Raw genomic sequence first — 27791 nt, 5'->3', positions numbered from 1 at the left:
AGAGAAGAGGGAATATTTTAAAAATTTAAATAAAACTTACAACCAAGTATTTTAAAAGGGTAACAGTGTGCCAAGTAATTTGCTTTTTGTATAAAACATTAAAAGAAAAACGAACTGAAATATACTCAAATATATTTTTGAGATAGTAGTATTACCCCTTGTATGCTATCTTTCCCAGCTTTAACGTTGTTCTATTTTGTTTAAAAGTGAAAGATTTAAATACACAACTCCTCAAGACTTGCCTACACAAGTTTGCCAAAAGCAAAAAGGCAGCTCTCCATTTTTAAGTCCAGCTTTCATTGTTGAGATTATTCTTGGGACTGAGATATAGGCGACATCAGGTTGCATTACGCAAAGTCCAAGTCACTTGTTTACTGTCTTAGGGTGTTGGTTGTTTGGGTGGGGTTTGGCAGGTAAAGTTAAACATACATGTTGTGCTTCCCCCATTTCACTCTTCCCTGTACATGGCAAAGTGACAAGCCCTCTAGATACTTCAGAGATGAGGAGTTTGAGATCAATGTTTAGTTCCTCGCAGCTTCCAACAAATGCAGAGAGCTCAATAACCAAATTAAAAAAACCCTTAAAGTAGCAGCAAGAAAGTATCAAGCCAAACATACAAACAACTGAAATTCACAGGAAAGAGGACCTTACTGAAGGCAAGAGAAAGACCACAAACAGAAAGAAATCAGAGATCACATTTCTTTTCCTTCCCTGAAAGGAAACAAGTAGTGAATTCTTCTTAGCTCTTAACTAATACTACACCATCCTAAAAAAGTCATTTCAAATTACTTGAAAGGAAGTAAGGATTAAAACCAGCAAAGTCAGCAAGAAATCAACTAACCTTAGGTAACTACCCACAACTAGAGAGTCAAGTAATTCCAAAGCTTGGAAGTCTATATTAATCCATCCAAAGGCAGAACTCTATTTTGCCAAATACAGTTGAAACCATGTTAAGTACAATGACGACGATACAAGAGAGCCACCTCAAATTATGCTGAAAATGAACAAACAAACACTTTCCTACAAAATTACTGTTTAACAAACTTGTTTGTAAAGTCTTAAGATGTTTGGTGCAAAGTCCACGTACTCCAGAGGGTACAAGTGTATCATTAACTGTAATTTAAAAAAAAAAACAAAAACAAACTTTGCAGGTAATTCAATTAACAAAAATAGCCACAGAAGATGAGAAAGTGTGAATGCCAAAACACTAATATGCAGTAAATGGAGTTGATGGAATAGCAAGTCTCAGCTATTTAAAATTAAGAACACAGCTTCTACCAATATGGAAACATGGAATTATTTGATACAGCATAATTAGACTCCATTTCCACTGCTCTCCCCTGAATGGAATCCCAGACTGAAGCCCAACATTTACACTGGATCAATCATGTCCACAGGCTGCAGTAATTAATACTTTATGAAGAGTCAAGATTTTTTTATTATTATTATTTTTAAGTCTACAAACTTAGGTGTTTACCTCCTTTTGAGCAATGCCCATTCTGTCCCTCCAGTGCATCAACACCAGATCTACTTTTTCTTTGGCAAATTTTTCTACTTCTTTTGCAGCTTTTCCAGCCAGTCTCTGCCACTCCGGCACTTTATTAAATTTGCCATACTGATCCTATAGAATAGAACCAATCAGAAACTCGTGGTTAAGATTACAAATCACTCTGAGGAATGTTAAAAAAGGGAGGGGAGGAAGGGGAAAGACTACATCAGTATTATTTTTTAATCTGCAAGAGCCAGACTTCACACAATCCATTAAGCTTAAAAAGGAACTGGAAAAAAGATCTCTTCACCATTCAAAAACATGGGAGAAGTGGGGAGTAGGGGTGGAGGCAACGCAAGGAGAAATATGGGAACTTTTCCCTACTTACAGTTGCAATTTTTAAGTTGTCCCTAACATGCATCCGATCAGCGTCTCTCTCAGGAACAGAATCAGCACTGTCCAGGTATGCCAGCAAACCTGGGGGCTAAAGCCATTAAAAACCAAATCTGAAATCATGTTTCTCAATGATTAAGTAAAACATAATACAATGCAAGGAATGTTTACCACTTACTCTAGAAGAACATTTGGGTTTGATTTTACCACCCAAGGTTAGGCTGTGCCAGAATTAAAGGTTGGGATGGGTTAGAAAAAGACTTGGTTTCCCTTGGGCATGTTCACAAGTTACTTCCCCTACAGAACCACCCCTTTGATGTCCAAAACATCTAGGTTAAGCAACAAACTTGCTTTCTAGTTTAAGTTAGAGATGAATGCTGTGGGCAAAAAAAAAAGTTGTACAGTGAGATAGGCAGAGACTTAAGTGCAGTGAAGCCAGCCTGGAACACTAGGTTGTTTGTACATCTTCCACAGAACTCTTCAAAATGATATTTTCCAGAGGTTTAAGCTTGGTTTTAATAGATAAAATTATTATGGAAAGACCAGAAAACCCTTTGGCATTAAGACAGTCTACCTTGCCTTTCAAATCCTAGAATTTTCATGCTGAATGCTTTAAGAATTAGTGGGATAACTTGCCCAAGAGGAAAGATGAGGAGGAAAAAAAAACCCACCACAAATCAACTCTTCAGCACAACTGAAAACTCTAAATGAAACTTAAGCATATGTCCCCCCTTGCTGCGTGGAATATTTCTCATGCCGTGTATACACCCAGCATGTTTTAAGTTTGCCAGAATCATCAGTAATTGAAGACTAAAAGAAGAATAGTTAAGTCTGCCTTGGTTGGTCCCGTTTCAAGTCATCTCTTACGCTGCGCTCCCATAATATCCAAGTATCTTCCAGATTACAATCTACTACAAGCAGCAAGAGGCAAGAGCTCCATTCACAAGCTATGGCTTTGGAAGCCTACTCAGGACTGAGGTACTGGCTTAGATAACTATACTACCATATTCCCCTTCCTTTCAAAAAAGGGATTTCCTTAGTATGGGGAAATAAAGTTAGTTACTACAATATTTAAAATGCTTTTTAGTCTATTTTATCTATTTAAAAACAAAACATACACCAAGGTTTGCTAGCATCCTTACCTTGTTAGACCTTCCCTTCCCCATATTAGTTTTACTCCCGTATCTGTTCAATTGTAGATAATCTCTAAATTGGTTTGGAGCTTTTGTCCTTTTCATGCCCCCTTAACTGGAGAATGGGATCCAGTGTAAGACCAAAAGATCCTCTTATCTTAAGCCCCCCAAAACCCCACACCTTACTCCCAGCCTACTTTCCAATTAAGACAGTACACGTATACCCCCTTCCCACTCCTTATTCTGCTAGAAAATTCACTTTTCCATTCAAGCTCCTGCTTATTCTGCAACTGATCTCTTTATTGACTCGCTTAAAAAAAAATTATATTATATATATAAAAATCACAACTCCTTGTATGAAATAGGTATTCAAGTTTAACAGGCTCTTCTTTATCCCCACCCTTCCCAAAAACTCTTCCCACCCTCCAGCCAGTCTGTTTTAATGCACACGTGAATTAAGACAGAGGCTATGCAGGCATCTTTGTACAACAAGGGGGAAAGCATTTTAGAATAAAATATAAAAAGTTTAGGATACTCTTCAACACCATCACCAAATAGTTTGTAAGCAGTTCCCTTACCAAAATTCGTTTCAACAAGTTCATAGCAGTTGCATTTTCAGCTGTCCAAAGGCCCACTAAATGTCTACTTAGCTGCCTGAAATACATTAAGAATTAATAAAGGCTTTAACCATTTTTGAAACAGTACCATAATGTCAAGATGACATGCTGTCACATTCAAATACCAAGATGATTATTAGCATTCAATACCAATATATGGGGCAGAGAGAAGATTTTGTTACCAACTTAGACATTTGTTTCCAAGGGAAGCACCACACTCAAAAAAGACATTTAGCATCTATTAAGTTAAGCATGTTTAGTTGGAGCTTTTAAAATAAAGCAAAAAAGACACCCAACATTTTCCTGAATCCTTCCAAAGGAAAACTTCGCTGATTTATTGCAAAAATCATCTTCTCTACTAGCAATGCGGTTTTTTTCTACTCAGTTATCCAAGCACTAGTTCTAAACTATGACAAGAAGTTTCAAACTCATCCTGGGAGCTTGCAACTGTAAACTGGATTAACTGCCCCGCCCCCTGCTCTCCCATTCTGCAGACAATGATTTTCCTGTATTAGCCTACCTCAGGTTTCCAGAAGAGGTAAAGTTAAACTGCCAGTGGCCTCTGATCATTAAGACTACATTGCTTCAAAGAACGAGTAAGTTACAAAATCTGGTGTTAAATCTTTTGACTTAAAGTATACAGGACTGCTAGATAAGCACCAGGAAAAGAGCTACAAATTATGTCATTTGCTTAGTTAAATATGTAAACTAAATTTAAAAGCTTTAAAACACTTGCAGTGTGCCTACCTCTAAAGAATAAAACTAAAGTGGAAGCTCCTCTTAGAATTGTGGAAAGTTTCACCTGGAAGACAAACTTACCTATTTGTAAGCATCCTTTGATCTGTGCTAACTGTAAACATAGCAGTATGCAAGTGACGAGGTAAGGCACCTTCACTGAGGGCAAGATCTTGCATTTTGGTAGCAATTTCTTTATCTCCTTCCTTAGAAAACAAAGAAAGACTATTACTGTAGCAAGGAGTTGCTCAGCTGTTTTCTTTAGACTATACAATTCATTAAGATGCCATTTCTCTTGACAGATGTATGATTTTGTACAATTCTAAAAAACAGGTAAGAGCTATGCAAGGAGGATCTCAAACCGTCTTCAAGTGACTTCTCTGCTGCAGTAAGGCTAAGAGCTCTAGTCAAGTCATAGCAACAGAGCTACCCCAACCCACTCCAAGCACTTAAAAGAAATGCCATGTCTAGAGTACGATTAGTCTTAAGAGACATAAAATTAAATGTATATAAAGCCAAGTTCGAGGGAAACACCACATCCTTTTGTGACCTCAGTTACCATCTATGGATTTAGACTAAAATTGTCCTTAAAAAGATCAGCTGAATTAGTTAAGACTACCTAAAAGAAACATTCTACTTGACCTTCGAAAATAGAACTGTTTACTGGTAATCCAGAATAAAATTCAGTCTATTTCCTTGTAGAAATAGATTGCAGCAGAAGTGTTAGAAGTGGTTTACTATTGTAGTGATGCAAGCACAATATCCACCATTTGATCCCATCTATGCATACAACTGACTGTATAAGAGACTTAGTGGCATTACAGCTTCTTCCTATATTTGCCATGAACATGCCAGTCAGCTCTTAAAATTTAGAGAAACTTCAAATAGAAATGATTATGCATTGCCGTTATTATATCAGGTAAGCCTAACAAACTGACAGAGCAGTTTTGTTGCACACAAGTGTTTCAAGTTGTTGTCAATTTAAAATCCCAAAATTTAGACAGTCTAAAAAAAAAGTCTCCAGTAATTTGCAGCTAAACTCTTGTAATACTAAATTTGTTGCCTACATCCATCTACTCCATCCGATAGACATTTCAGTTCTTAAAAGAATGGCACTAACAGCTGTATACCAGCTATTACAAAACTGAGAAATTTACCCCAAGAGTGTGCTGAAATTGATTATTTACATTTTAAAAGCAAAGGCCCATTTGAAAGCTCAGTGAAGCCCACTTGACAGTTAGCATGCTATTCCCAGTGGCCTTTAACCACCCCCTGCTACCCCACCAAGTCTCACCTCTATTATTGCCTTCATTACCAAGCCAGCTCCTTTTACAATTGCCATGGAAGGATGCTACAAAAAGAGAGTTATAAAATTAGTATGAAATATTATATAAAAACTTAAGATTTTTTTTGGTTAATGAAAGTGGATAACTTGGATATTAGCAACTGGTATCCAGCTGTACCAAATGTAATCTATAGTTCTTTGGGGAAAAAAAAAAAAGTGGTCCAGAGAACCAAAAAAAAAAAAAAATTACAAGGCTACCTTAGTCTTCTGAAGAACAGTTTGGATAAGGCTTTGTATTAGTATCAACTTACTACACCCTGCATAAAACCCCAAAAAAGTCACCTATATATAGCAGACCCGTAGAATTTTTGCATTTTACACCCACCCCCCTCCCCACAACTTTTTTGAAAAAAAAAGTGTGCACCAAACAAAGACCAAAGTATTTGGAACCAAATACTGCCTGCAAGCTAATCAAATATGCAGATGCTGTTTCTGCAGAAACTTGGTCACAGTTAATCAGGAGCTGCTTTCTGGTTTTAAAAGTTGGTTTTTAGACCAGGATTCCAAAGTTAAAACGGTAATCAAATAATTCTTGTGCAGTACACTGTAGCCCTACTGCTGAATTCCCACTGACTAGTCCTATGACCCCTCACTTGGTAGGCTTCTAGCTGTCCCTCTGTCACGTTGTCTCGTTATCTGGAGAATTTCACTGAAATCAGAAGTTGCCCAACTACTGCCTACACAATAGTCAGACACTTTCACTACACACTTTCTCCTGCCCAGTACACCAAATGTAGAGCGAGCTGAGGACCAGTTTTGGAGAAGCCAGTAACGGAGGCATTAGCTCTAGTTGGCCCAGCTCCGTTTGACAATAAGAAATGTACACACTAAAAACTTCACCACAAAAAAGCTCCGAATCTGCCAGAGTCTAGACCTTAACCAAAAACGTGGCCATAGCAAGTTACTGGAGAACATCCACAACCTTATTTTTGTTCTTACTTCTTATTTTACCACACTACTATGGTCTCACCTGAAAGAGTTTAAACAGTGTTCTCCCATTAGACGCTACCATCTCTAACAACATATCAAACTGCTGCCCTTCAGTTGTTTCACTATATGGAGCACAGAGGGCAAATGTAAGGAAGTCCAGAAGTGAACTAATAACTAGGGCACCAGTCCCATGATCCTGAAATATAGAAAACAAATAGTTTAGTACCGTCATGACCTACAAATCCCATTCTGTCATGTCTCTCCCCTCCCACCAACTTCATTCTAATTCGTAATCACTAGCCAGAGCCAGCCTTAGGTGGGGCAGCCACCCAGGGCACCACTGTCAGGGGGGCACCACACATGAGCAGCAGCACTCACACTGCCCCACCCTGGCCAATCCCCAAAAGGGAGGAGCGGTGCCCAGCCCATCCCCTGCCCCTAGCCACAGCTCAGGAGGATCTGGGTCAGACAGGCAGTGTGGCCAGCAGCAGTGGTGCCTATTTGCCTGCCTTGTGTACCATGTCATCCTGCCTCCCTGCTGGACCGAGGCCCTGCCCACAGCAGTGCTGCTGACTGGGGAAAGGAATACAAGTTTGCCCAGGGTACCATTTCCCCACCAAGGCCAGTTCTGTCAGTAGTATTTCAAGATAAAGAAGCCAATTTTCATACATCCAAGTGTGACAAAAATGCAGGCTCTTCCACAACATGCCACAAAGAAGAAAAAAAAAAAAGTCTAGAGCAGCAGCAAAATCTTAAGAATATAGTTGAAAGCAATCTGTGCTTCAAAGAATACCAAGCCCCTCAAGTACCACAGACTAAGAAAGCAGCAACTTCCTTGATATCTTTTTCCAAAAAGAAATTGTTTTAAAGCTAGGAACCCTTACAAAAAGGGAGTTAGAGCAGCAACTTCTAGAGAAATTAAAGTAGCTCTGCAAGACAAACAGCTTAAAATTCAAATCTGCCCAGCTTCAAAATGACTGGAAACTCATCTCAGGGTTAGTTATGGTTAAGGTTTTACATTTTAGTATTTCATATAATTGATCACTGAAGACTAGAGCAAGCACACTTAAAAACCTTTTGATTTTCATTACAGTAAAAGTTGCTCAGTCACTTACCACATGGGAATTAAATTTCTCTAATAAGTTCTCCAGAAACTTCTTTGAAGAAAGAAGGGAAGCTTTGTTCAGCTGCTCTTGCCGCAAGTCATAGTCATCATGCATGGGCTGAGAGAAAGAAAGTATTTAAATACAGTCATCCTTTAGCCCTCAAGACAAGAACTTTACAAGTCTTATACTGCAGCCATATCAGAAGACTTGCCACAAACTCATGACAAGTTATGGCAGCAAGTCCCACTTCAAAGTCGAAGTCAGTCAGGAAACCTAGCAGGCTAACTACATGAAGGAGTTGTAATATTCAAAATTAAAGAAAAGAACCTGTGAAAACTAGTTACAATACACTGCAATTTCCATATAAACCCACTCTTTGGGTCTCTGCAATTTGGGTTTTTTGTTTGTTTTTTTCTGACAATTAAATGAAGTCACTGAGCATAATTCCAGTTAATACTTACACACATGAGGGCACACAGCATGTCAATAGAAGCATGGGTTACTCCATCATTGTTCCTTTTAAGAGCTTTTACCACTTTCACTCCTAGTCGTTCCCGAAATCTTTCAAGATAAGAAGTACATTAGCAATAGCACTTGTATATTAGATTTCTTGGGGGGAGGGTCTCAGTTGGTCAATGCATCTCTCCCCCTTTAAAAAAGGTAAAGAGGGGAAATCCTCATATCCCCCTGTATATTTGTCTTCTTTCCTGACAGCTAGTAACCTACATTATGGACATATGTAAAGGAGCCAAGTCCAAGACGCTTTATTTTCAAGAAGAGTGAGCATATGAACTTGGCAAATCAATTACTGGCATTACATTATTTATCCTTTCACATATTCAGCATAATGTTCAGTTTATTGAATCCTCAGTAGCCCTCTAACATACATTCTCTGAATACAATAAGAGCTGAACTGACTTGCAGTTAATGACTTCTTCATAATGAAAGAATGAGAAGTTGTGTCTTGAAGGGAATTAAACTTCACATCTTAAAAACTTCTGAGCATTGTATACACCTTCAGCCTTTAAAGCTGATTAAAAAAAAAGAGTATGTATGGGAGAAATTTAAGTATAAATTCCTCCTAAATGTTAGAAGCACAGAACAGTTTTGAATACGAAAAAAGCCACCTACAGATTTACGTTAAATTTTAAAATTGTAGGTTTAAGAAGAATGAATGAATTCATAATTGCACCAGATGTAATATTCTCGTTTCTTTTCCTATTAAACAGCAATAGATACTATTTGCATTTACAAGACGACACTAAACTGGTTGAGCATACTATCAGAAAAGACCAAAATAGACACAGACTCAAGCAGAACCAACTCTTACTATTATAAATTAAGAGCATGACTATTTAGTCACTAATAAAGACAGCAGTTTATGCTACCAAAAGATCCAATATCAAGTTTCTACAACAAATTATTTTTTTATGAAATTTTTACTGGACCCTCTGAACCCCAGACTCTGACCAGAGTCAAAGTTGATCTTGAAACAAGGAAGAGCCTTTTTAGAACATTAAGGTTTACTTTCAGCATTTCAAACTAGGTAATGAGCTACTTACTTTGGAAGCTGAGTAAAAGCAAGGAAGCCAGCTTTTGAAGCAACTAGTCTTCTTACAGCTTGGAACTGGCTTTCAAGTTCTGTGTTAGATGCTGCAATGTCTCCTTCTTGAGAGAGTAATGCTGTTATGGCATTATTAATCAATTTCTCCTTGTTTTCTGAGAACAGGCCCTGTAAAGATGGAAGAGGTAATTAACAAAAGGCCTTTACATATTAAAAAGGATATCAACAGAAGATTAGGATAAAGGTTTACTCTTACATCTTGTGTTACTGCATGCAGAACACCACTGTACGAGATGTTAGCATTGAACCTGAATACAGCATCTGCAAAATTGCTATCTGCAGGGAGACAAAACCAGAAGCCATGAGCTCAGCTCAACATCTAACTCATTAATTACCATACCAACAAAAAGACTTTGTACTTTGCAATGCACAGTGATCTTGAGCACACTTACTGGGAGGGGCAGCTAAGAATCTGAGATGAAGGCTCTCTACTTCCTCATCTACAGGCATGCTAAGTAATCCCCAGCGCTGGCCTTTCTGTGTTGGAGTCATTTTCACACAAACATCTCTGTTGCCAGAAGCTCTCACTCCATCCAACAAGCTAGCCAACAAAGAATCTCTGGGGGAACAGGACAGGAGAAGGAGAAGAGAGAGAAAGATGAAAAAAAATGCATGTGTTTTGTATCCAATATATTCAAGTTTTAGTGAGGTTTTACCTGGTTAAAAAACAAACAAACAAAAACAAAAAACACAACAACCACCACCACACAACAAAAAGACCTACAAGTGACTGAATCATGAGTGCATGCTTAAAAAGAGAGAAGTTTTGTATTCTATCTGGAAGTGGAACTGGTTTACACACCGTGGACTAGACCAGGAGTGCTCAACCTCTGGCTCATGGGCCAAAATATAGCCTACCAAGCCATCACATCTGGCCTGCAGGGATCTCCCCTCGTCAGGAAATTTGGCAGCAGGGGAGAAGTAGCCATTAGTATGGCCACTTTTCCCTCTGCCAAATCTGCAAACCCTGCACTACAGGCTGGGCTAGGCCACAACCCCAAACCTCCCAGGTCTGGATTAGGGCTGGTCCACAACTCCTTCCTACTTTGCAATGGTGGGTTGACACCTGGCAATGCCCTTCCCCCACTCCCTCCCACTCTGCAAGGCATGGTTGGAACTTGGCTATGCCACCTTACCCTACAGGTCTTGGCCATAGCCCCTTCCTCCCAGTGGCCCAGGCCTTCCACATACCCTTCACAGGGGCAGGCCATGCTCCCTTCCCACTCCATGAGGCAGATCAAGCTCCTTCCCCCTGAAGGGATGAATTAAGGCTGGCTTGCACCCTCCCCCCTGTGGCATATAGCAGGGATGGGCAAGATGTGGCCCACCAGGCCATTATCTGGCCCATAGGGCCCCCTAAACAAGAAAAAAAATTTAGAAAAATTAATATACATCTGCCTCTGGCTGCCTGTCAAGCCCTTGATGGCTTGCTGAAACTCAGTAAGTGGCCCTCTACCCAAAATAACTGCCCTCCCCTGGCCTAGATGGTGCCCACCTGTGTCAGAATGGGAACACCAACTAGTTCTCATCTGCAGATGGACCAGGCACTGCCCATCTGGTCCACCAGACAAAAAGGGCTGGAGCGCCACTGGACTAGACAATGCAAAAAAAAAAAAAATAAATAAAAAAAAAATAATACAGCTTCTGGCATTTGTTACTTTCTTCATTACTCCAGCTACCCCTGGGTTCCACATGGCTCATTTTATTTAATTGTGCATAGACCATCCAGACTGTTGTGGACTGAAGAGGGATAGAAAGGAGGATGCATGACCCCTAAACATTCAACACTGAAAAAAAGTTTAAAATGAGCACAAAGTGAATGCCTAACCTTATTTCCTTCCTCTCCAATTCTAGTTCCTGTTTGATCAGGTGTCCTAAACAATATATTTGTCATCAATACAGTGAGACAGTAAGCTTTACATCTTTAATTGACCCATCTTCAATTGGATAACCTGTATAGCTGTAGGAGACCAGCTGTTTCTTTTTAGTGGTTAAGTCAGCAAAACAGTGAAGTATGGCTTGGACTGAAGTGGGCCCAAATCCTGCCTGTGAAAGTTATTTAAACTTCTTGGCCTACCCACAGATCATTCTATTAGTTTCACATTTGAAATGATTGGTAATCAAAGAATGCAAATACCTCTCTGTTGAAGAATACTTCCGGATTTGTCCCTTGATAAATTCAATGGAAAAAAGCTGTGGATTTTCACCATCGCATACTAGCGCAAACACCTGAAAAAATGAGTCCATGAAACGAAGACGTCATACGAAACATTTTTCTGTGCTACTTCAGGGGGTTGTTAATTTAACAATGCAAAACAGCAGGGAATCTACATTATGTTATTATAAGCAAACTGGGGTAGATTATTAAAAACAAGCATGATACTGTTAAAAGTTGTTAGACAACAGATTTACAATTATGCGTTCTGCATCTATAGAACATAGCTGACTGCACTAATATCTGTGCACACTGTCGGCCTATCAAAGGTCAGTGTCAACTTTCAGTTTCTCCTCTTGTTGCTCTATACGCAATAGGCAAGTGTTGGATTCCTTCTAAACAAAGCTGGGTGTTTTGGTGGGGAAGTTGTTTTGTTTTTTTTATTTAAAAATTGGGGGGGGTGGAAAAAGATAAAAACAGAAAGCCAGAGACCATGTTACCTACCTCTTCTAGAGGTTTCAGAGTCACAATATTATAGGTAGCTGGATCCCGTTCAACTAAACATGTTTCTGTAAGCGCCAACACTCTTCTTACAGGTTCCTTTAAGACCCAAAAGTGCATACATTAGATACAGAATACATGTTTTAGCCCCCTAAACATGTTACTTGCTCAATTAAATTTATAGATCTTACCAAGTGTCGTGGTGTTACTTTCTGAACAACAAATTCTGCTAAGGATGTGATGGATTCATCATTGCTGTATTTCCCAAAGCGAAGGTTCAAGTATTGCTCAAATTCTATAGGTTCTTTTCTTATCCGCAAGGAGATACCTATGTAATTACCAGCATGTTCTATTGCACTTTTGATAATTTCTTCCCTTTGCTCAGATGCAAACAGGTGCTGCAAATTTTACCAAAAGTTTGGTTTAATGCAATAAAAATGAGCATGGTGTAATTTTTATTTGCCTAGTTGAAAGTTTAAGACCATCAAAAGAAAAATCACACAGTACATGGCAGTCATCTTACTGGCAAAGAGTTTCATTAGAACTAGGTAATATCATTTCATAAGTAGCACACACTTTCCTTCTCACTCGCATATACCCATCAACATTAGCAATATTATCAGACTTCCAAGCAGTAGTTTAGTTTATGCCTTGGCTAACTGATTAAACAAGTGAATTTTCCCGAAAGAAAAAAAGTCTGAAGTATGATATTACATAGAAGTTTGAGCAGTATTCCCCATTTTCTGAAAGTGGTGGAATAATCAGGTTACAACCCTTTTAAATTACTGCTGACAAATTAAGTACTCAGGTTTAAGATAATTCCTATTGCAGAACTCTAGTTTCTTTGTGGGCCATTTCAGATGCCGACACTAGCTTCCAGTAAGTGGTTTTAAAACGCTTACTTTAAATATTGTACTACAGCAAGTTTAACGTTTAGCTTAAAGATTAGAAATCAAATTTAAGATACTGCCAATGCCAGCTACCACCAGTGGGTCCTTATTTTAAAAAGGAAGAGCTTGGGAAGGTGATATTGCCAAGCACATCATGTTTAAACAGCCTCAAAACTAGTTTGGTTTGCACTCTTCAGCATGCATACATTACTTCCCTGCAGAAGACAGCCAGATGTGCAGACAACCCCATAGGATTCAGAAAGTCTTTGATCAAGTGCCATCCAGGAAGAGCACACACCAACTGCTGAAGCTTCCTTAGCCTGACGAAGGGTTTTTGAACCCGAAAGCTTGCTTAACTATTCTCCAACCATTTGGGTTGGTCTAATAAAAGATATCAAATTCACCCAAGGAACCTTGTCTGCCTAAGTCCTTAGACCAACACAGCTACAACCCAAACCCCTGCAACAATTAACTGTGGCACTTTAACTACCCAGTTATCTAAACCAATGGTTCCCAATCTTTTCTACTGGGTCCCATTTGTAAAGATCCATGGCCTGTCCCAACCCACACCCCTCTGGCCCTGCTGGTGCCCAACCCCCTAGACCCCTGCCTCATTTCCCCTCCCCCCCACCCCACCTCCTCAGGCCACAACAAAGTGGCTTTGGCTCATGTTGGCAGCAGCAGAGCAAGTCCAGCCCTGGTACAGGCTGGAGGGACCTGTGCCACCCCCACTGCCCTGGGCTGGGGTTACTGCACCATGTCACACCACCTGGTCATGGCCCCTCCCACCCCCCAAGCAGCATCTCCTGGCCACCCTGCCCCTGTGAACACAAGCACTGGCTCTAGTGCCACCAGTTTAGCCACACAGCTTGCCCCTTCCAGCAGGGGAGAACATCTTCCCTCTGCCCTGCCACAGCTCATGACCCTTTGCAATATTCTTATGACCCACAGGCTGAGAAACATTGATCTAAACTGGTTTACGTCTCTTAAAACTGCAAGTTGAGAAGTACAGAATACAACAGACAGTTATGCAACAAATTTCACATTTTTATATGTATGGGCAGACTATGAAGTACTCACCAGTCTACTAAATCCTCCATAAATTATACAGAAGCCTCCCTGATAGTCAGAGAGATCAACGAAGCCTTCAATATTTCTGTAGTCATAGGAACATAGGACTTTGTTAGTTGCAGGATTAATTTGGTCAAACCCTCCAGGAGTTACTTCTAGAATCACAGGTTTTCTTGTGTCACTCCAGTGATGCTTATAACAGTTGTATCTCTATGGAAAGAATAGAACTGCTGTTAAACCCCTGAACAGGTATTTTTCATTTCTCCTGAACCAAACATTTGGCATGGTTATGTAGAAGTAATCTGTGTAAAAAAAAAAACAAAAAAAAAAAACAAAAAAAAAAAAAACACACCACACAAACCAAAAACACTTGTTTAGCAGGTTTCTGATGTTCTGGCAAAAAAAGATAAAACAGCAAAAACAAAACAAAAAAGAAAAAACCCACAAAAATAGTTAAATCCTTTAGAGTTCTTCCATTTAGCTGAAACACCAATTCATTGTAGTCTAAAATTTTAATCTAACGAGGAAAACAAATTACTCAAAGCAATCATGATTTTGAGCCATGGAAGAGAAAGGCAGTAATTGAGACAGTTATACTACACATTTTTAAAAAGGAAGGGTGGTATTTAATCCTCATTTCCTCTCTCTTGCATAAGTGGTAGATGCATAGAGTCACAGCATGTTCATCTGTAAGCTGCATAGGGAAACAAGGACAGCCATCTAAGAAACCAACTGTTGTGCAAGAAAAACCACTGTTCACTCTGCAACTAGCTAAAACTAGTTCAGGGAAACTTCAGTATTATCATATCCCAGGTTATATTCCAACTATAGCATCAGTTTCAGTGAAGGATCAAGTGTCAAAACCAACAAATGTCAAGAAAAAAAATGGCTTCTTCCATGTAAACACCACAAAATCATACAACTATTCAATCACCACCTTGTAACCCTTACTGAAGGTACTGTAAGTGACAAACTCAACCCCATATCCAATACAATACTGACTTAAACAGAATCCCCACCACATTCTAATGAGTTTAGGATGTCAATCATACTACAGAATGAACTTGTAAAGTATCCACTTCAAATTATAAGATGTAGCTTTAGGAATAGTAATGGGTTAGGGTTAAAAACAGCAGCATTAATAATCATGAAGGCTTGTTTATAGAAGACCAGCAATTTGACAAGCCATTGTCCAGGTAGATTAGAGCTTAGTTTTTTTAAACTGTTTCATTACAAACAAAAAGGTAATAATCCATTTTTTGAAGGCCGATTTAAGATGATGCATATCATAGGAAGAGAATATCCCCCTCCACAGCCACCTCCCTCCTTGGTCACATTCAAGTTAAGTATGTTGTGCCAGGAAATAAGCACCATTAGAGAGTTTAGCAGAGGATGGAGACCGATGACTAGATAAAAGTTAGGGGGTTTTGTATTTATATTTTTTGGTAAAACTGTTTGGATGAATCCTTCACTCCAGAGACAAAACTTTACTATATGCCAGAAAGCCAATATAGTACTCCTTACTTATGATATTAGAAGTCATCAGCTCCATCTTTCAATATTTTTGACCATTAGTGAAACATTAAACAAGGAATTCTAACCCTTTTCCCCACTTGCTTTACAGGTTATGAAGTGGGTGACAGATAGCAAGAGAGAAGTATATGGTAAAGTAAGCCAGAATTAAAATGGAGGCTCACAACTTTCCTGTATCTGTGTACGTCCGAGAAGATGACTACTTCTTTACACTTACGTCAGCTCTTATTTGCCTTTATGATGCTTAAAAGAATGCATGCTGTATAATGGCACTCACTATTGGGCACCTCTATTGCACATCATAAACAAATTTCTGTACAGTTTTGTAAATTTAAAACCTAAAGATTCCATTAAGAATTGAGGAGTTATTGATATTCTTTGTACGCCAGCAGTTGGACATTTTTCCATTTCCTATATACTACAAAGTGTTATTATTCACTGCAGCTAGAAATGAAGTCAAGTACCCAGGCATGATACCATTTTAGAAAAGACAGACAGCTGCATTTCCTTTAGTGAAAATACTGTCTTCGATATGCAATCAAATTGAAGATGAAATCTGATTCACTAAGGAGTCCTTTCTAAGAGCTTTGCCTGTTCTTCCTGCCCCCTCATCCTCACCCAAGGCCTACACCACTTAAGTTGCAAGCAAACATCAAGTCATGAGCTTCCACAGGTTGCTTCCACATTAGTTACTTGTCTCTGTATGGAAAGGTTCACTGTATGCACTTAGTGATTTTCATGTACCTTTTTTAAAAAGGAACTGCAAAAAAACTACAGGACTAGGCATTAAGTATAAAGAGACTTGCAGGCTTAAGCTTGTTCACAAAATTCTTAAAATACGACAGCTGGGGCACTTGGGTCAGATACTTACCCTTCCTGTGATTTTTCCTTCTGAGAAGTCTGTCCTGAATCTCTGTAAAACAGAGCAGTACGCTGGTTATAACTGAAATTGTAGTGAGAACAATGTTTTACTATATTAATTATTCTGAAGGGGGGGGAAAAACCCTCAGCCTTTCAAATGTCAAGCTATTTGCATTTAAGTCAGTTGTTCTCAAAAGACTTAACAATCACCCCTTATGTTTTAGGTAAAAATAAGTTCACTGGTAGCTTCCAACTCAATGGCCTTATTGCAGTAACAACTACAATATGCATATGACAACATTCAAATAACTTGACTGCAAGAATATGTATAACTGCCTTCTCTCATAATGCAAAACAACACCATTTAAACAACAAACACACACGGTTAACAGTAGTTTGGCAAGAGTTTAGGCATTTTCACTTTTTAATCTGGTAATTTCTTACCAATGTTTCCGTAAGGAGTTCAGTTCTGTGCTCTGTGGAAAACTTAAGCGTTTCAGACTTCTTTCCAGTCCCCTTACGAAACGTGAGGCTGAATTCTGTTCCTTGTCCCCTTCCAACAGGAGCAATACTACAGATATCACCATAAGGCCACTAAGGTACACAAAATAAAGTTTAATTACTGTGTTCCTGTTTCACAAAGTCTTTAATGCTTTTAAGCAATGAAGCTCAGTGTAGCTATGTGTAATATTTCCTATTTAAAAACTGTAACTAGAAATTCAAGAGCTAAAGAAGGAAAAGCTATTATTATTAGTTAGAAAGCAACAAATTAACCAAAGGTCAGAAGACTAAATTTGTAATCACTCGTCTCCTGCATCCCCAAAGGGAATCTCCCAGTAGAGGTGTTAAATTGCCCTGTGATCGATAACTTCTATCTTCCCTCATGTCCTACAATATGGACACAGTTTATTTTGTTAATTCAAAGACTCAGCTATGGCTCGGGTGACAATAACTCAGGTGAAATGTAGACTAATTTGAGATGATGATTACCCATACAGTAAGATGCAGCCAATACCATTTTTCCTGTTATGTTTAGCATTTCCTACAAAAGGAACCTAAGAGAGGCTAAAATAAGTGCATGAAATTAAGCATTTGTGATATTTTCCCCATAAGCAAAAAGGAAGTTACTATGTGGTCATTACCTGATTTGTAACTTCTAGTGTGTTTGGATTGTATGTAGTAATGGCATGGGTTCCAACTGAAAAGACTCTTTTGTACCTAAGGAAAGAGATAAGAGTGCTTGGTTTAACAAGGTTTTCTAAAATCTCAAAGCAGGGGGGAAGTTGAATATTTTAGTCCCTATTATAGTGGAAACCTTTCAAAAAGAAAAGAAAAAAAAAGAACACACACTAACTTTGCATTCAACAGAATAGGTGGATAAGTTTACTAGTATACAGTTTTATTCTTTATTCATTCTACTCCCCCTGCTTGATTTACTAGCTATTAAAAAAACCAAACAAAAAAAAACCCCAGGAAGAGTGTAGCAAGTAATATTTTAAAACAGCAAAAGCCCTTTTTCCCCCCTCCCTGTACCTACACAGATGCACAGAAAAGCCTAGTCAGTGTACTGAATTACAAGACTCAATGCTCTAAACAACTCCCTCCCCCCCATTGCAAGGTCAACGTTGTACTAACATCCAATGACTGCCAATACGGAGAAGTGGAAGAGAAAGAGATGACTAGTGTTTATATCTTCAAGCTAGTTTAAAATGCAGAGGGAGCCAGAAGTGTTGATCAACAGCAATGATCAAATGCTCTTCTCTTGCGAATGTATAATTTATTTCTGGCCAAGAAAAAAAGTGTAAAAAAAAAAAAAAAAAAAAAAAAAAAAAAAACCAAACAAAACCAACTTGTGTGTGGTCCAGAGAAAAGCCAGTTGGAACAAGTTTACAGCAGGTAGTTGTATATGGCATCTGTTCCAATACTCCTTTCCCAGGATTTTACTAGTATCAAATCTTAACTGGAAGTATGACAGATACGTCTGGGATTTGAGTTCTATTAGGATATTTAGATTATAGCCTGCATCACCACCCATGTATAAGCTTTAATACTAACTGCATAATACATGAACTTTTTAAAAAAAGTTTATCCTAACTTCAAAAGATACCAATATTTCTTGCTTAAATATGAGACTATTGATAAGGCTATGGAACTACATTTCAAGGGTGTTTATGGATGCTAGATAAAAGGCATCTCATCTGCTTAAGTCTGTTGAATATAGTGCCTAAAGATATGGTGGTTCTGTTAAAGTTACTTTCAGGAAGTCAACATTGTACAGTGTCAATTTAAGACTCTTGAAACAGGGGAGTCATCTTACACTAAGTAGCTGGCAAGTCAGTCACTTACGTGATATTCTTTGATTAGTCTCACATTTTTCAAAGAACAGCTCTGAAGAGTCAAACAACTGCTCCCGAGGTTTTTCATTCAAGATTGTTACAGTCTTGCTTACTGGTTAGCTAATATGTTAGAGACTGGCACTCAAAAGTCTGTTTTTCCCCTTGGTCAATTACTATTACAATGTTCAAGTCTTTGGACTCAAAGACTTGTTATATTGAACAAACAATCCAGTACTATTTACCAACTTAAGTGACTAAAATAGCTTAATTTTTGCATGCTACAAAGAATTTTCAGTTTGAAAATGCAGGTTTACAAAATATTTGGAAGCTACATTAAGGGAGGAAGGGGTGAAGTAATATGAAGTTCAATGCATTCCTTACATTTTAGCTAAGGGGTGAGCAAAATGGTGGATCTGGCCAGTAGCCAGACTCCAATTTCCCAGCAGCTCCTGCTCAAATTGCTGCAGCCAGTTTCCATGGAGACCCCAGTATCAGCAGCAGCATGAAGCCCAGTTTCTGTGGAGATTGCAGCAGCACTGGCAAGGCACACAGCTGGGTGGGGAGATGCTCCGGGGCCAGGATCTTGCAGCAGTGACAGCTTGGTCCAGAGCCAGACTAGAGCTACTGTTGGCTGCTCACATGCCTCTGCTCTTTTTTTGGGAACATCTAGACTGGCTCCTTTTCAGTTAAATTTTTTTTCCTACAGACCCATGTCACACTCTTCAGTGATGAGTGTGGAAACAGATGTGTCTATACAGACCTTTGGGTGATACTATGACCCAAATTTAGAAGTAGCAAAAAGAAGGAAAGGGAAAAAAAAAAAAAAAAAGAAGAGAAAAGTAGTGCCTTCCAGGTTCCCCTTTTTTTTTTTTTTTTAAATATGAGAAAAAATGGGTACTACCAGCTGCCCAGTCATAGATGGCATCTTAAACTGTTTCCTTAGACATGAAGACCCTCTATAAGCAGAGCATCAAGAGAAGGAAAAGCACATTTAAATCCAATACTGCTTTTGAGATGTAAAAAAAACAAGTCCCTTTTTTACAAAGAAAATTTCAAGTTTAATTAAGTGACAGATTCTTGAATTCTACCCATCTCCAACTAATCTTGAGTCATAAGAAGAAAGGCAGTTGGACAGTCTTCATTAAACATCAACATCAGGAAAGAAACACGTATGGATCACTTCTAACATTCATTCCTCATATGTAGTATGCTACCTGTTTGTGAAGGCAAGTAAGTTGACAGTTCTCATTACACTGAACACTCCCATACTGGATTCTGGGTCTAAGGGTATCCATGCCCCACTTCCAATTTGAAGTTTTCATAAAAGCTAGTAAAAAAATCACTGATCAAGTTACTGAATTCTTAGCAGAGGTTCTCCCAAAGTAAGTTCTGCCTATATTTCATACAAAATAGGTTGAGAATTACATTTGTACAATTAAGTGACATTTCAGAGAATAGTGATGATAATGACAACAACATATATACACATGACAAGACTGTACAGCAGTTGCACATAGTTAAAGCTACTGTAGTTGCCAGTTTAGGTAACCTTCATGTATGTTATTGAGTATCATCATTAGTTACAACACTAACTCCTGGTTATAGCCTCAGTACAGCCAATTACCGAAATACATGGCTAACAAAAGCTTGAATACAGACCTAAAAAAGTATCTGTTGTATTTTCCAAATGCAACTTGTTTTCAAGTATAAATATGCCATTTAGCCTATAAAATGCTAGAGTGCCTACACAGAAAAGTACATTAGTTAGGTGGCACAGACAATTATCATATTCCAATTCAGGCATACCTGCAAAAGCAGCTAGTAAATCAAAAGCTGGTGTAGCATTTCAAACAGAGATTCTGATTAATGCAACTCAGCTGCAAAAGCCATCATTTATTCTCTCACTTGAGACAAAAATAGAAAGATCCAAAAATATACCTCTTGTATCCTTAGGAAAGGATCCCTGACCTATCCATGGTTCGAGTTTATTTTATTCCCCATTTCTTGAGATGGTAGCTTGCCCTGCTTGCAGCATGTTTCCTCCCATGACTCACTTACATGCTTATCAGCTTTATTCCATTGACATGGCCTGCCCAAAAAGATCTCCAAGCTCACCCCCAAAGCCTCCTGTAAAAAGGGAAAGCCAAGGTGCCAGTTTCTTTAAAACACCAGTCATTGTGACTATGTACTTGGCAAACATGTTAGAGGAATATACACTTATCTTTATACCTTACTTTTCCTTTGCTTAAAATGTATAAAACAAGTGAGCTGGAGACAAAAGTTGGAAGCTTCTGAACAAGGAATCATAACCAGCAGAAGCATTTAACGTTTACTATAACTATTTTTCCATTGAGCAGAACATTGTCCCAGTCAAGATCAAATGGAGGCACAATTAACCCTGACCATCAGGAGTTTTCTGGTAGGAAATGCCAGCTTCAGAATCAGTTTCCCCTACTATTATATAAAGTATGTAGGCTTTTAGGCTATGGCATAAAACTGGTGCACTCAGGCTTTTGCCTCAGGGTTGTGGATGGAAAGATTCATAGATGTTAGGGTCGGAAGAGACCTCAATAGACCATCGAGTCCAATCCCCTGCATAGGCAGGAAAGAGTGCTGGGTTTAGATGACCCCAGCTAGATGCCCATCTAACCTCCTCTTGAAGACCCCCAGGGTAGGGGAGAGCACCACCTCCCTTGGGAGCCCATTCCAGACCTTGGCCACTCGAACTGTGAAGAAGTTCTTCCTAATGTCCAGTCTAAATCTGCTCTCTGCTAGCTTGTGGCCATTATTTCTTGTAACCCCCGGGGGCGCCTTGGTGAATAAATACTCACCAATTCCCTTCTGTGCCCCCGTGATGAACTTATAGGCAGCCACAAGGTCGCCTCTCAACCTTCTCTTGCGGAGGCTGAAGAGGTCCAGGTGCCCCAGTCTCTCCTCATAGGGCTTGGCCTGCAAGCCCTTAACCATACGAGGGTTATATGGTTGTGGATAGCTTCTACTAATTTCCCTAGGTCTTGCCACAATTCAAAAAACAATTTTAAGAAGTTCAGCAGTGTTTTTAAAAAGGCACAGAATTAATTTGAGTAACTTTTTTTTGGCCGATACATCACAAGATGCCACTGAAGTTTAAGACTAAAGTAGCCTTATCCATCAGAAGTTGGATTTTGCTTCCAACACTGCTCAATTTTAACTGTTCTATCATCAAAAAAACAAGACTGGTTATATCTACCCAAGAACGTAGAGAAGCGGCTAGAGAGCGAATAACCCGAGGCAGACATTTCCAACCTGGCAGAAGTGTCCCAGCCCTTCCTCCAAGAACATCAAGTCTCAGTTACCTTCTGCTTTGAGTTACCTAAAGAATTTCAGCTATCCAAGGTATCTAGCTGTGTAAAGGTATACACAGATTAGTGTGGTGGCTAGAGGCAGCAGTTTGTATCAAAGATTGTCCACGTAACCGATTGCCTGTAAAGCTTATGTTTAGAAACAAACCAACCAACAGATCTGTTCCACGTGACCAAAAATAAATGCTTTAATTCTGCTTCTCAAGCAATTACAGCAAGTTAGCATGCCACACAAGCCATTTTAGCATTTACCGATTTGTTATACTGTCACCTTGATCCACTGGCAATTCAAGATACGCTTCAGTTGAAGCTCAAAATGCTTGTTACAGCAGTGAAGAATATTTACCTTCTTAACTTAAAATAAAAACTAAACAAAAAAACTTTGTTGTATAATTTAAGAAGCTTGTGGTGGAGGGAGCATAAGTTTTTAATCAATTCATCTAGGAGACTGTATGAATGGAAGGGGAGTGGGACAATGTCAACTATTCTACCTTAAAAAAAGGTACTGCTTTTTCCTTCAAAACACCAATCCCACCCCCCACCCTTGCAAAAGAGAAAAAAGCCGTGTTAGTCTGAAGTCAAGCAGAAGGCAAGATAAGAGACAAAACTAACGGACAGTTATTCTCTGGCTTGATGTTACACACTTGTCATCACCAAAAATTCCAAACTAACAGCTCTTCTAGAACAAATCACAATTTAAATACCACCAGTGATCAGCATCTGCAAAACACACTTGGAATGAGACTTGTGTCATTTTTAAATGCAACTGCTTTTGATATCCGTAAAAATCTACGTCCTTAAAATGCTTTTAACAATTTAAGCTTACCTTAGATTAACTGCAAATCTCAGCTGCCTCCCTATTTGGAACAACAGTTGCAGAATGTTCTGCTCAAACTGAAGTCCTGTAACAGAGCTCCAGCAGTACAGATGGAAGCTCCAGTTGCTAAATTTTGTACAAATTGGAGTCTCACAAAACCAAGTTTAAAAAGATCTCATTTGTCAAAATTAAGAGCATTTGTTAGGCTACTAAGAGTCTAACAGAACAAAATACATGAAAACTAAAGCTAACCTTCTAACATACTAAGGTTCTCCTCCTACCCAATTCAACTCTGCTCTGAAGTATGGAGGTACTCAAGTTCAACTATTCTTCATTCAGCTCAATGTTAGACTGTTATGATCATTCACGATGCAATATAGATTTCCTTCTTACCTATGGATAATTTCATTTTAATTCTAAATTTCAGAGGTAAGCCACTACCATTGAGGCCTGAAGGCAAAAGAAACTGGCATTTGTTGAAGTTGCAAGGGAAAGGCTGGAACTGCTCGAGCTTGAATTCACTGGATAAAAGGAGAGATCCAACAAGGGGTGGGAGGAGGAAGGAACTTTGAGAAAAATCTTAGCTGCCAGCCTTTCCTTGGCCTTCTTCCACAGACCCATGATATTGGTTCACTTAGGGAACCATGGTTCATCTCTTTCCTAGTGATCCCAGCCTCTACCCAAGGAGTATTGACATTATCTGGGAGTCAAAATTACCACAAGCTGTCAGGCTTCAACATTAACCTGTCTCATTGCTTATTTCCTTGCAGAGCACCAGCATAGAGACGGACTCCCCAAGTAGACAGGAGCAACAGTATGACGCTAATTTTACATTATCCAAATTAATTTTGACAATTTAAAAACACACAAGTACTAGCAACTATCTGATTGTACTACAGATGAGTGACACTATAGAACAAAAACCCAGATAAATAAAAAGTAGTCCCTAGACAGGTAGCAAAATTCTGTTGTAAAGATCCCCAAAATTAGGTGTGGAGGGAACTACATACGATCTAGTCCAGCCCCCTGCTCAAGGGAGACTCATCCCTAGCTAAGCCGTCCCAACTATCTAGCCTACTTTTAAAAACATCCAGGGATAGATAAATTGTGAAATCTCCAGGCAACCTGTTCCAATGCTTGAATACCCTCATAGTCAAAAAAGTTCTTCCTCATGTCCAGCCTAAGTTTCTTCTGCTGTAGCTATGGCCACAGAGAAGAACCCATATCCATCCTCTTCAGCATCTTAATCCCGCTACAAATTCCAAACTGAAAAAAAAAAAGTTGCCAATCAGTTCTCCAAGGCAGAGCAGTATTTCAGGAACTCTCCTCCCCCACCAAGTTCAGGAAAAAGTCTGATGTTGTCCCAAAGCAGAGAGACAGCTGGTTTTCTAAACCTACTTATTCCACAGTACTGTTATAATTTAAAAGTTGAAAAAGGGAAGGCACTGCCATCACAATGCACGTACAAGTACAGGGGTGAGGAGGGGACAGACTTACGCCTTAAATTAAAGACAAAACAAAAAACAAAAACAAAAAAACAAAAAAAACAAACCAAAATGGTTTCCCAAAAAGCTACTAACGTTCTCACTTGAAACTTGGTACACTGAAGAACATCAGTTCAAATAGAGTTTAGGTGGAAATTTGAAAACATCACTTACTGAAGTTGCAAGCATCTCCAAACATTTAAGTATACAGCATGAACTAGGTAAAGTACATGACAGCTGTGTGTTAAAGGACTTTTTTTTTTTTTATATCTGGTACTACCACAGTGGAAGACTGAAAGAGACTTTCCCCAGAGAATATGGGGGGTGGCACAGCACACAGGTACTGAGTGATGTCTGCAACAAGTCAGACCAGGTCTTTCCGGAATTAAAGAAACTTGAAGAATAGTTCAGTCAGACTTGCATTGTGTAATAAATTAGATACACACAAGTGGCTTATCCCTTCAATACACATTTGTGCTTACAAATAAAAGCTCTTCCTACATATTTAGTAACAGTCAGAGATTAAACATTTTCATAGTAAGAACAACTAGACCAAGTTCCATAACCTTACTGGCAGCTCACTTTTTCCTAGTCAAATGGACTAATCCAACCTGTTATTGAAGTAGAGAGGAATCTAGTTATGAAAGATTTGTGAGGGCAGGCTGGACAGGTGGTTTTATCATCAGGAACTGACACATGCCTTCAAGCATTTGTTACACCAGAAAGAGAACTCTGAAGTTATGCATTATTCAGACCAAAAAACAGAGTGAGAATTTTAAAGACATGACATGACAATAGCATACATTGCTATGAAACAAGAATAGATTTAAACTACTTACTTTCCTCTCCATGAATGTTTTGTTGTGTAGAAACAAGCCAGATCTTTATTCTCCCTGATTATGTTCATTTTGTGCCAAGACCTGAAACAAAATAGACTTCCGGTTAGTACTTACGATCTTGATTTAAATATCATCTTGTTACTAACCATCAGTATGCTCCAAGATGAGTTTCTTTATCTTATAGAGAAGACAGTTGAACATTTAAAAGTTTTGCCTGAGATAGAACATTGTTTAAGTTTAGCGAATTCAGAGGATAAAAGAAGTTTCTCTTCATTGACGGAGATTAAATATTCCTTGCTTTTTCTTGTCAGGATATTATAGGCTGGCAACATCTTGTTATTCCCATCTGCTTGATATCAGGATTACTAGGTATGCATTCTTTTCTATAGAACTTTTTTTGTTTAATAACACCCCCTGCAAAGGAAGTTGAAAGTTAGCGCAGTTTTCAGAAGATTGAGTAAAGCTGGTCCTAGTATCTATCTCTCAGATTTCCTTAAAGGCCTAAATTAGATATCAGTCTGGTTATATCTGTAATATCACATGGCTATGAAACAGTAGGCTAGAACAGGCAGCTAAAGCCTTTTGCAACTAAACTGAGTTCCCACCTCTGGTAACAAGTCTTGCTACAAGCGTTGGGGGGGAAAGGAGCCAGATTTATTAGATAAAACTAAAGTCTGTACTATTTTTACCAATCTGAACATATTTGATGTTAAAACTGCTAAAAAAATTAGAGCAAGTTTAGTGATATCTGTGAGCTGGCCAAATTAAATATTACATTTGCTCTTCAAGTACTTGCTGAACTAAAGTTAAATCTACTAGTCATAGATATGCCAACTATTAGGCATCACCACAGTATTATGGAGATACTGGACATGGTAAGCATCTTTTCACCGATAAAACAAACAAACAAACAAACGAGACATTTCTAACTTTGTAGCCAACAAGTGAAATCAGGTTTAAAAGCTGAAGTAAACCAGAAGCATTCTGATTTTACTGCATTTGAGTTCTCTTCCATTGTAATTTTACCTAGGGATGCCCAGACTCAACGAGCTAAATACAAACTGCAGAAGTAAATGTCTCGCTTTGAAAAAAAAAAAGTTTGAGCCAATTGTATCCCCATACCTGCGGTTCCAAACTGTTTCCTTCTGCAACACAAAAACCCTTATGTCTTCTTAATAAGAAAAATATGCATAAAATAGATATGTTACTCAACTGAAAGTGCAGCAATGCAATTCAGCCCAATTTGCCTAGATTATGTATGCAGATGTTAGAAGTAGATGCAATATTAAGCACTGCAAAGTAGGGTTTTTTTGGTAGCAAGGCACACTTCATTGCATCTGAATGCATGTGACAAAAGATACTCCTTGTCTTCATTAGTTCCCTTCTCAATTCCTCATTTTCTTGTCATCCTTCAGTTATTATTGGTTTAGATTAGGAGGCACCAGGCAGGAGAGGGTAATCCTATGTATTTTCAAACTGAATACACAAGATATTCTGTAGCCATGATCGTAAATTGCATGGGACAACTTGTTACAAAAGTAAACTAAGGTAGGGTCACAATTTAAGTGGGGTAAACTACACTACACTTTCCATAGGTCAAGTGTATGACATAGTAACTAGTCTGGTGGGTTTACAGCCTATTTTGCCCCACAATAAAAACTTGCTCTCGCCTAAATTTAGAGCCATATCCTTTTAGGAGACTGAAAAAAGAATATTAAAGTGTACTTGAGATACAAACGAGGTGGACTAATATTCAGGTCTACTAGATAGCTAAAACCCAAACAGGATCAGTACTGCAGTATAATTAAAAGGTAGATTCTGAACTAAACCAGCAATGTTCCATTCACAATTCCCATTGATATTAACGGAGTACAGCATTATACATCAAGTTGATGCACCCCTGGCAATTCGTGTAGCCCAAAAAGCTCTTGTTTACCAAATAAGAAATTCTGACTACTTCAAAAGTTTAATCTTATAAGTACAGCTTAAGAAACTAATAGTTCTTGAAACTGCTCCTGGACAATTCTTAATACGCATTTTTGTATTCAAGAATCCTTTGACAACACTAATGAAAGTCAGGATATGAGAAGTGAAAGATGAGTTAGTGAACTGAAGACTGACAGTCACAATTCATTTAGACTTTTCTGGTTAATGTCTCAGCATGCTACAACTTGAATATTGTGCTTTTTGTCATTTTAAATGAAAGCAAGAAAAACAACCGTGAGTTGCCAATATGGATGTTCCCTACTAGGTTAGTTTTTGTTATTTTTAATTGCACCCAAGTACTAGAACAGTTCTTTGGAGACAAGGAGCCTTTTTCATAAGAACCAGCTCCCAAAGTTAGAAGAGGTACCTCTACATCAGCTACAACTCCAAAGTAAGACCATTTGGCTATAATACAGCCAAATTACTTGTCAAGTTGCCCTTTAAATGAAAAAGTCAGAGTCACTTAAGCTACATGATGTTAAGCTTTCAAGCTTTATTTAGTGCTTCAAGATAGGATTTCCACTGCATAGGCTAGCCATGAAGACACAGTAATCCAAGATTTAGCAATAAGTGAGATTCACGTACATCTTCCCTAAAGCTTGAAC

At 38.7% G+C, this 27791-nt stretch overlaps 1 protein-coding gene across 5 annotated transcripts in view; it reads right to left on the bottom strand.

The window, feature by feature from the left end:
* Nucleotides 1-27791, bottom strand: part of DNAJC13 (DnaJ heat shock protein family (Hsp40) member C13) — a 78898-nt gene that overhangs the window by 45562 nt on the left and 5545 nt on the right. For all 5 annotated transcript variants that reach the window (XR_003093286.1, XM_006020625.3, XM_025200249.1 and 2 more), the window contains exons 2-20: nucleotides 25201-25281; nucleotides 17526-17601; nucleotides 16828-16977; nucleotides 16394-16435; nucleotides 13999-14199; nucleotides 12220-12426; nucleotides 12032-12127; nucleotides 11510-11601; nucleotides 9765-9931; nucleotides 9569-9648; nucleotides 9311-9480; nucleotides 8210-8309; nucleotides 7758-7865; nucleotides 6683-6838; nucleotides 5662-5718; nucleotides 4452-4573; nucleotides 3594-3669; nucleotides 1878-1973; nucleotides 1478-1621 (exon numbers count right to left, since the gene is read on the bottom strand). Coding sequence is in view for 4 of the 5 variants with exons in the window: in XM_006020625.3 (XP_006020687.1) it covers nucleotides 1478-1621; nucleotides 1878-1973; nucleotides 3594-3669; nucleotides 4452-4573; nucleotides 5662-5718; nucleotides 6683-6838; nucleotides 7758-7865; nucleotides 8210-8309; nucleotides 9311-9480; nucleotides 9569-9648; nucleotides 9765-9931; nucleotides 11510-11601; nucleotides 12032-12127; nucleotides 12220-12426; nucleotides 13999-14199; nucleotides 16394-16435; nucleotides 16828-16977; nucleotides 17526-17601; nucleotides 25201-25268 (2208 nt within the window). In the remaining variant the exon portion in view is untranslated. The remainder of the gene's footprint in view (nucleotides 1-1477; nucleotides 1622-1877; nucleotides 1974-3593; nucleotides 3670-4451; nucleotides 4574-5661; nucleotides 5719-6682; nucleotides 6839-7757; nucleotides 7866-8209; nucleotides 8310-9310; nucleotides 9481-9568; nucleotides 9649-9764; nucleotides 9932-11509; nucleotides 11602-12031; nucleotides 12128-12219; nucleotides 12427-13998; nucleotides 14200-16393; nucleotides 16436-16827; nucleotides 16978-17525; nucleotides 17602-25200; nucleotides 25282-27791) is intronic.

This window comes from Alligator sinensis, unplaced genomic scaffold (assembly GCF_000455745.1).
Source record: "Alligator sinensis unplaced genomic scaffold, ASM45574v1 scaffold54_1, whole genome shotgun sequence".
NCBI lineage: Eukaryota > Metazoa > Chordata > Crocodylia > Alligatoridae > Alligator > Alligator sinensis.
The sequence above is the reverse complement of the archived record's forward strand: the minus strand, read 5'-3'. Positions and strand labels throughout refer to the sequence as shown.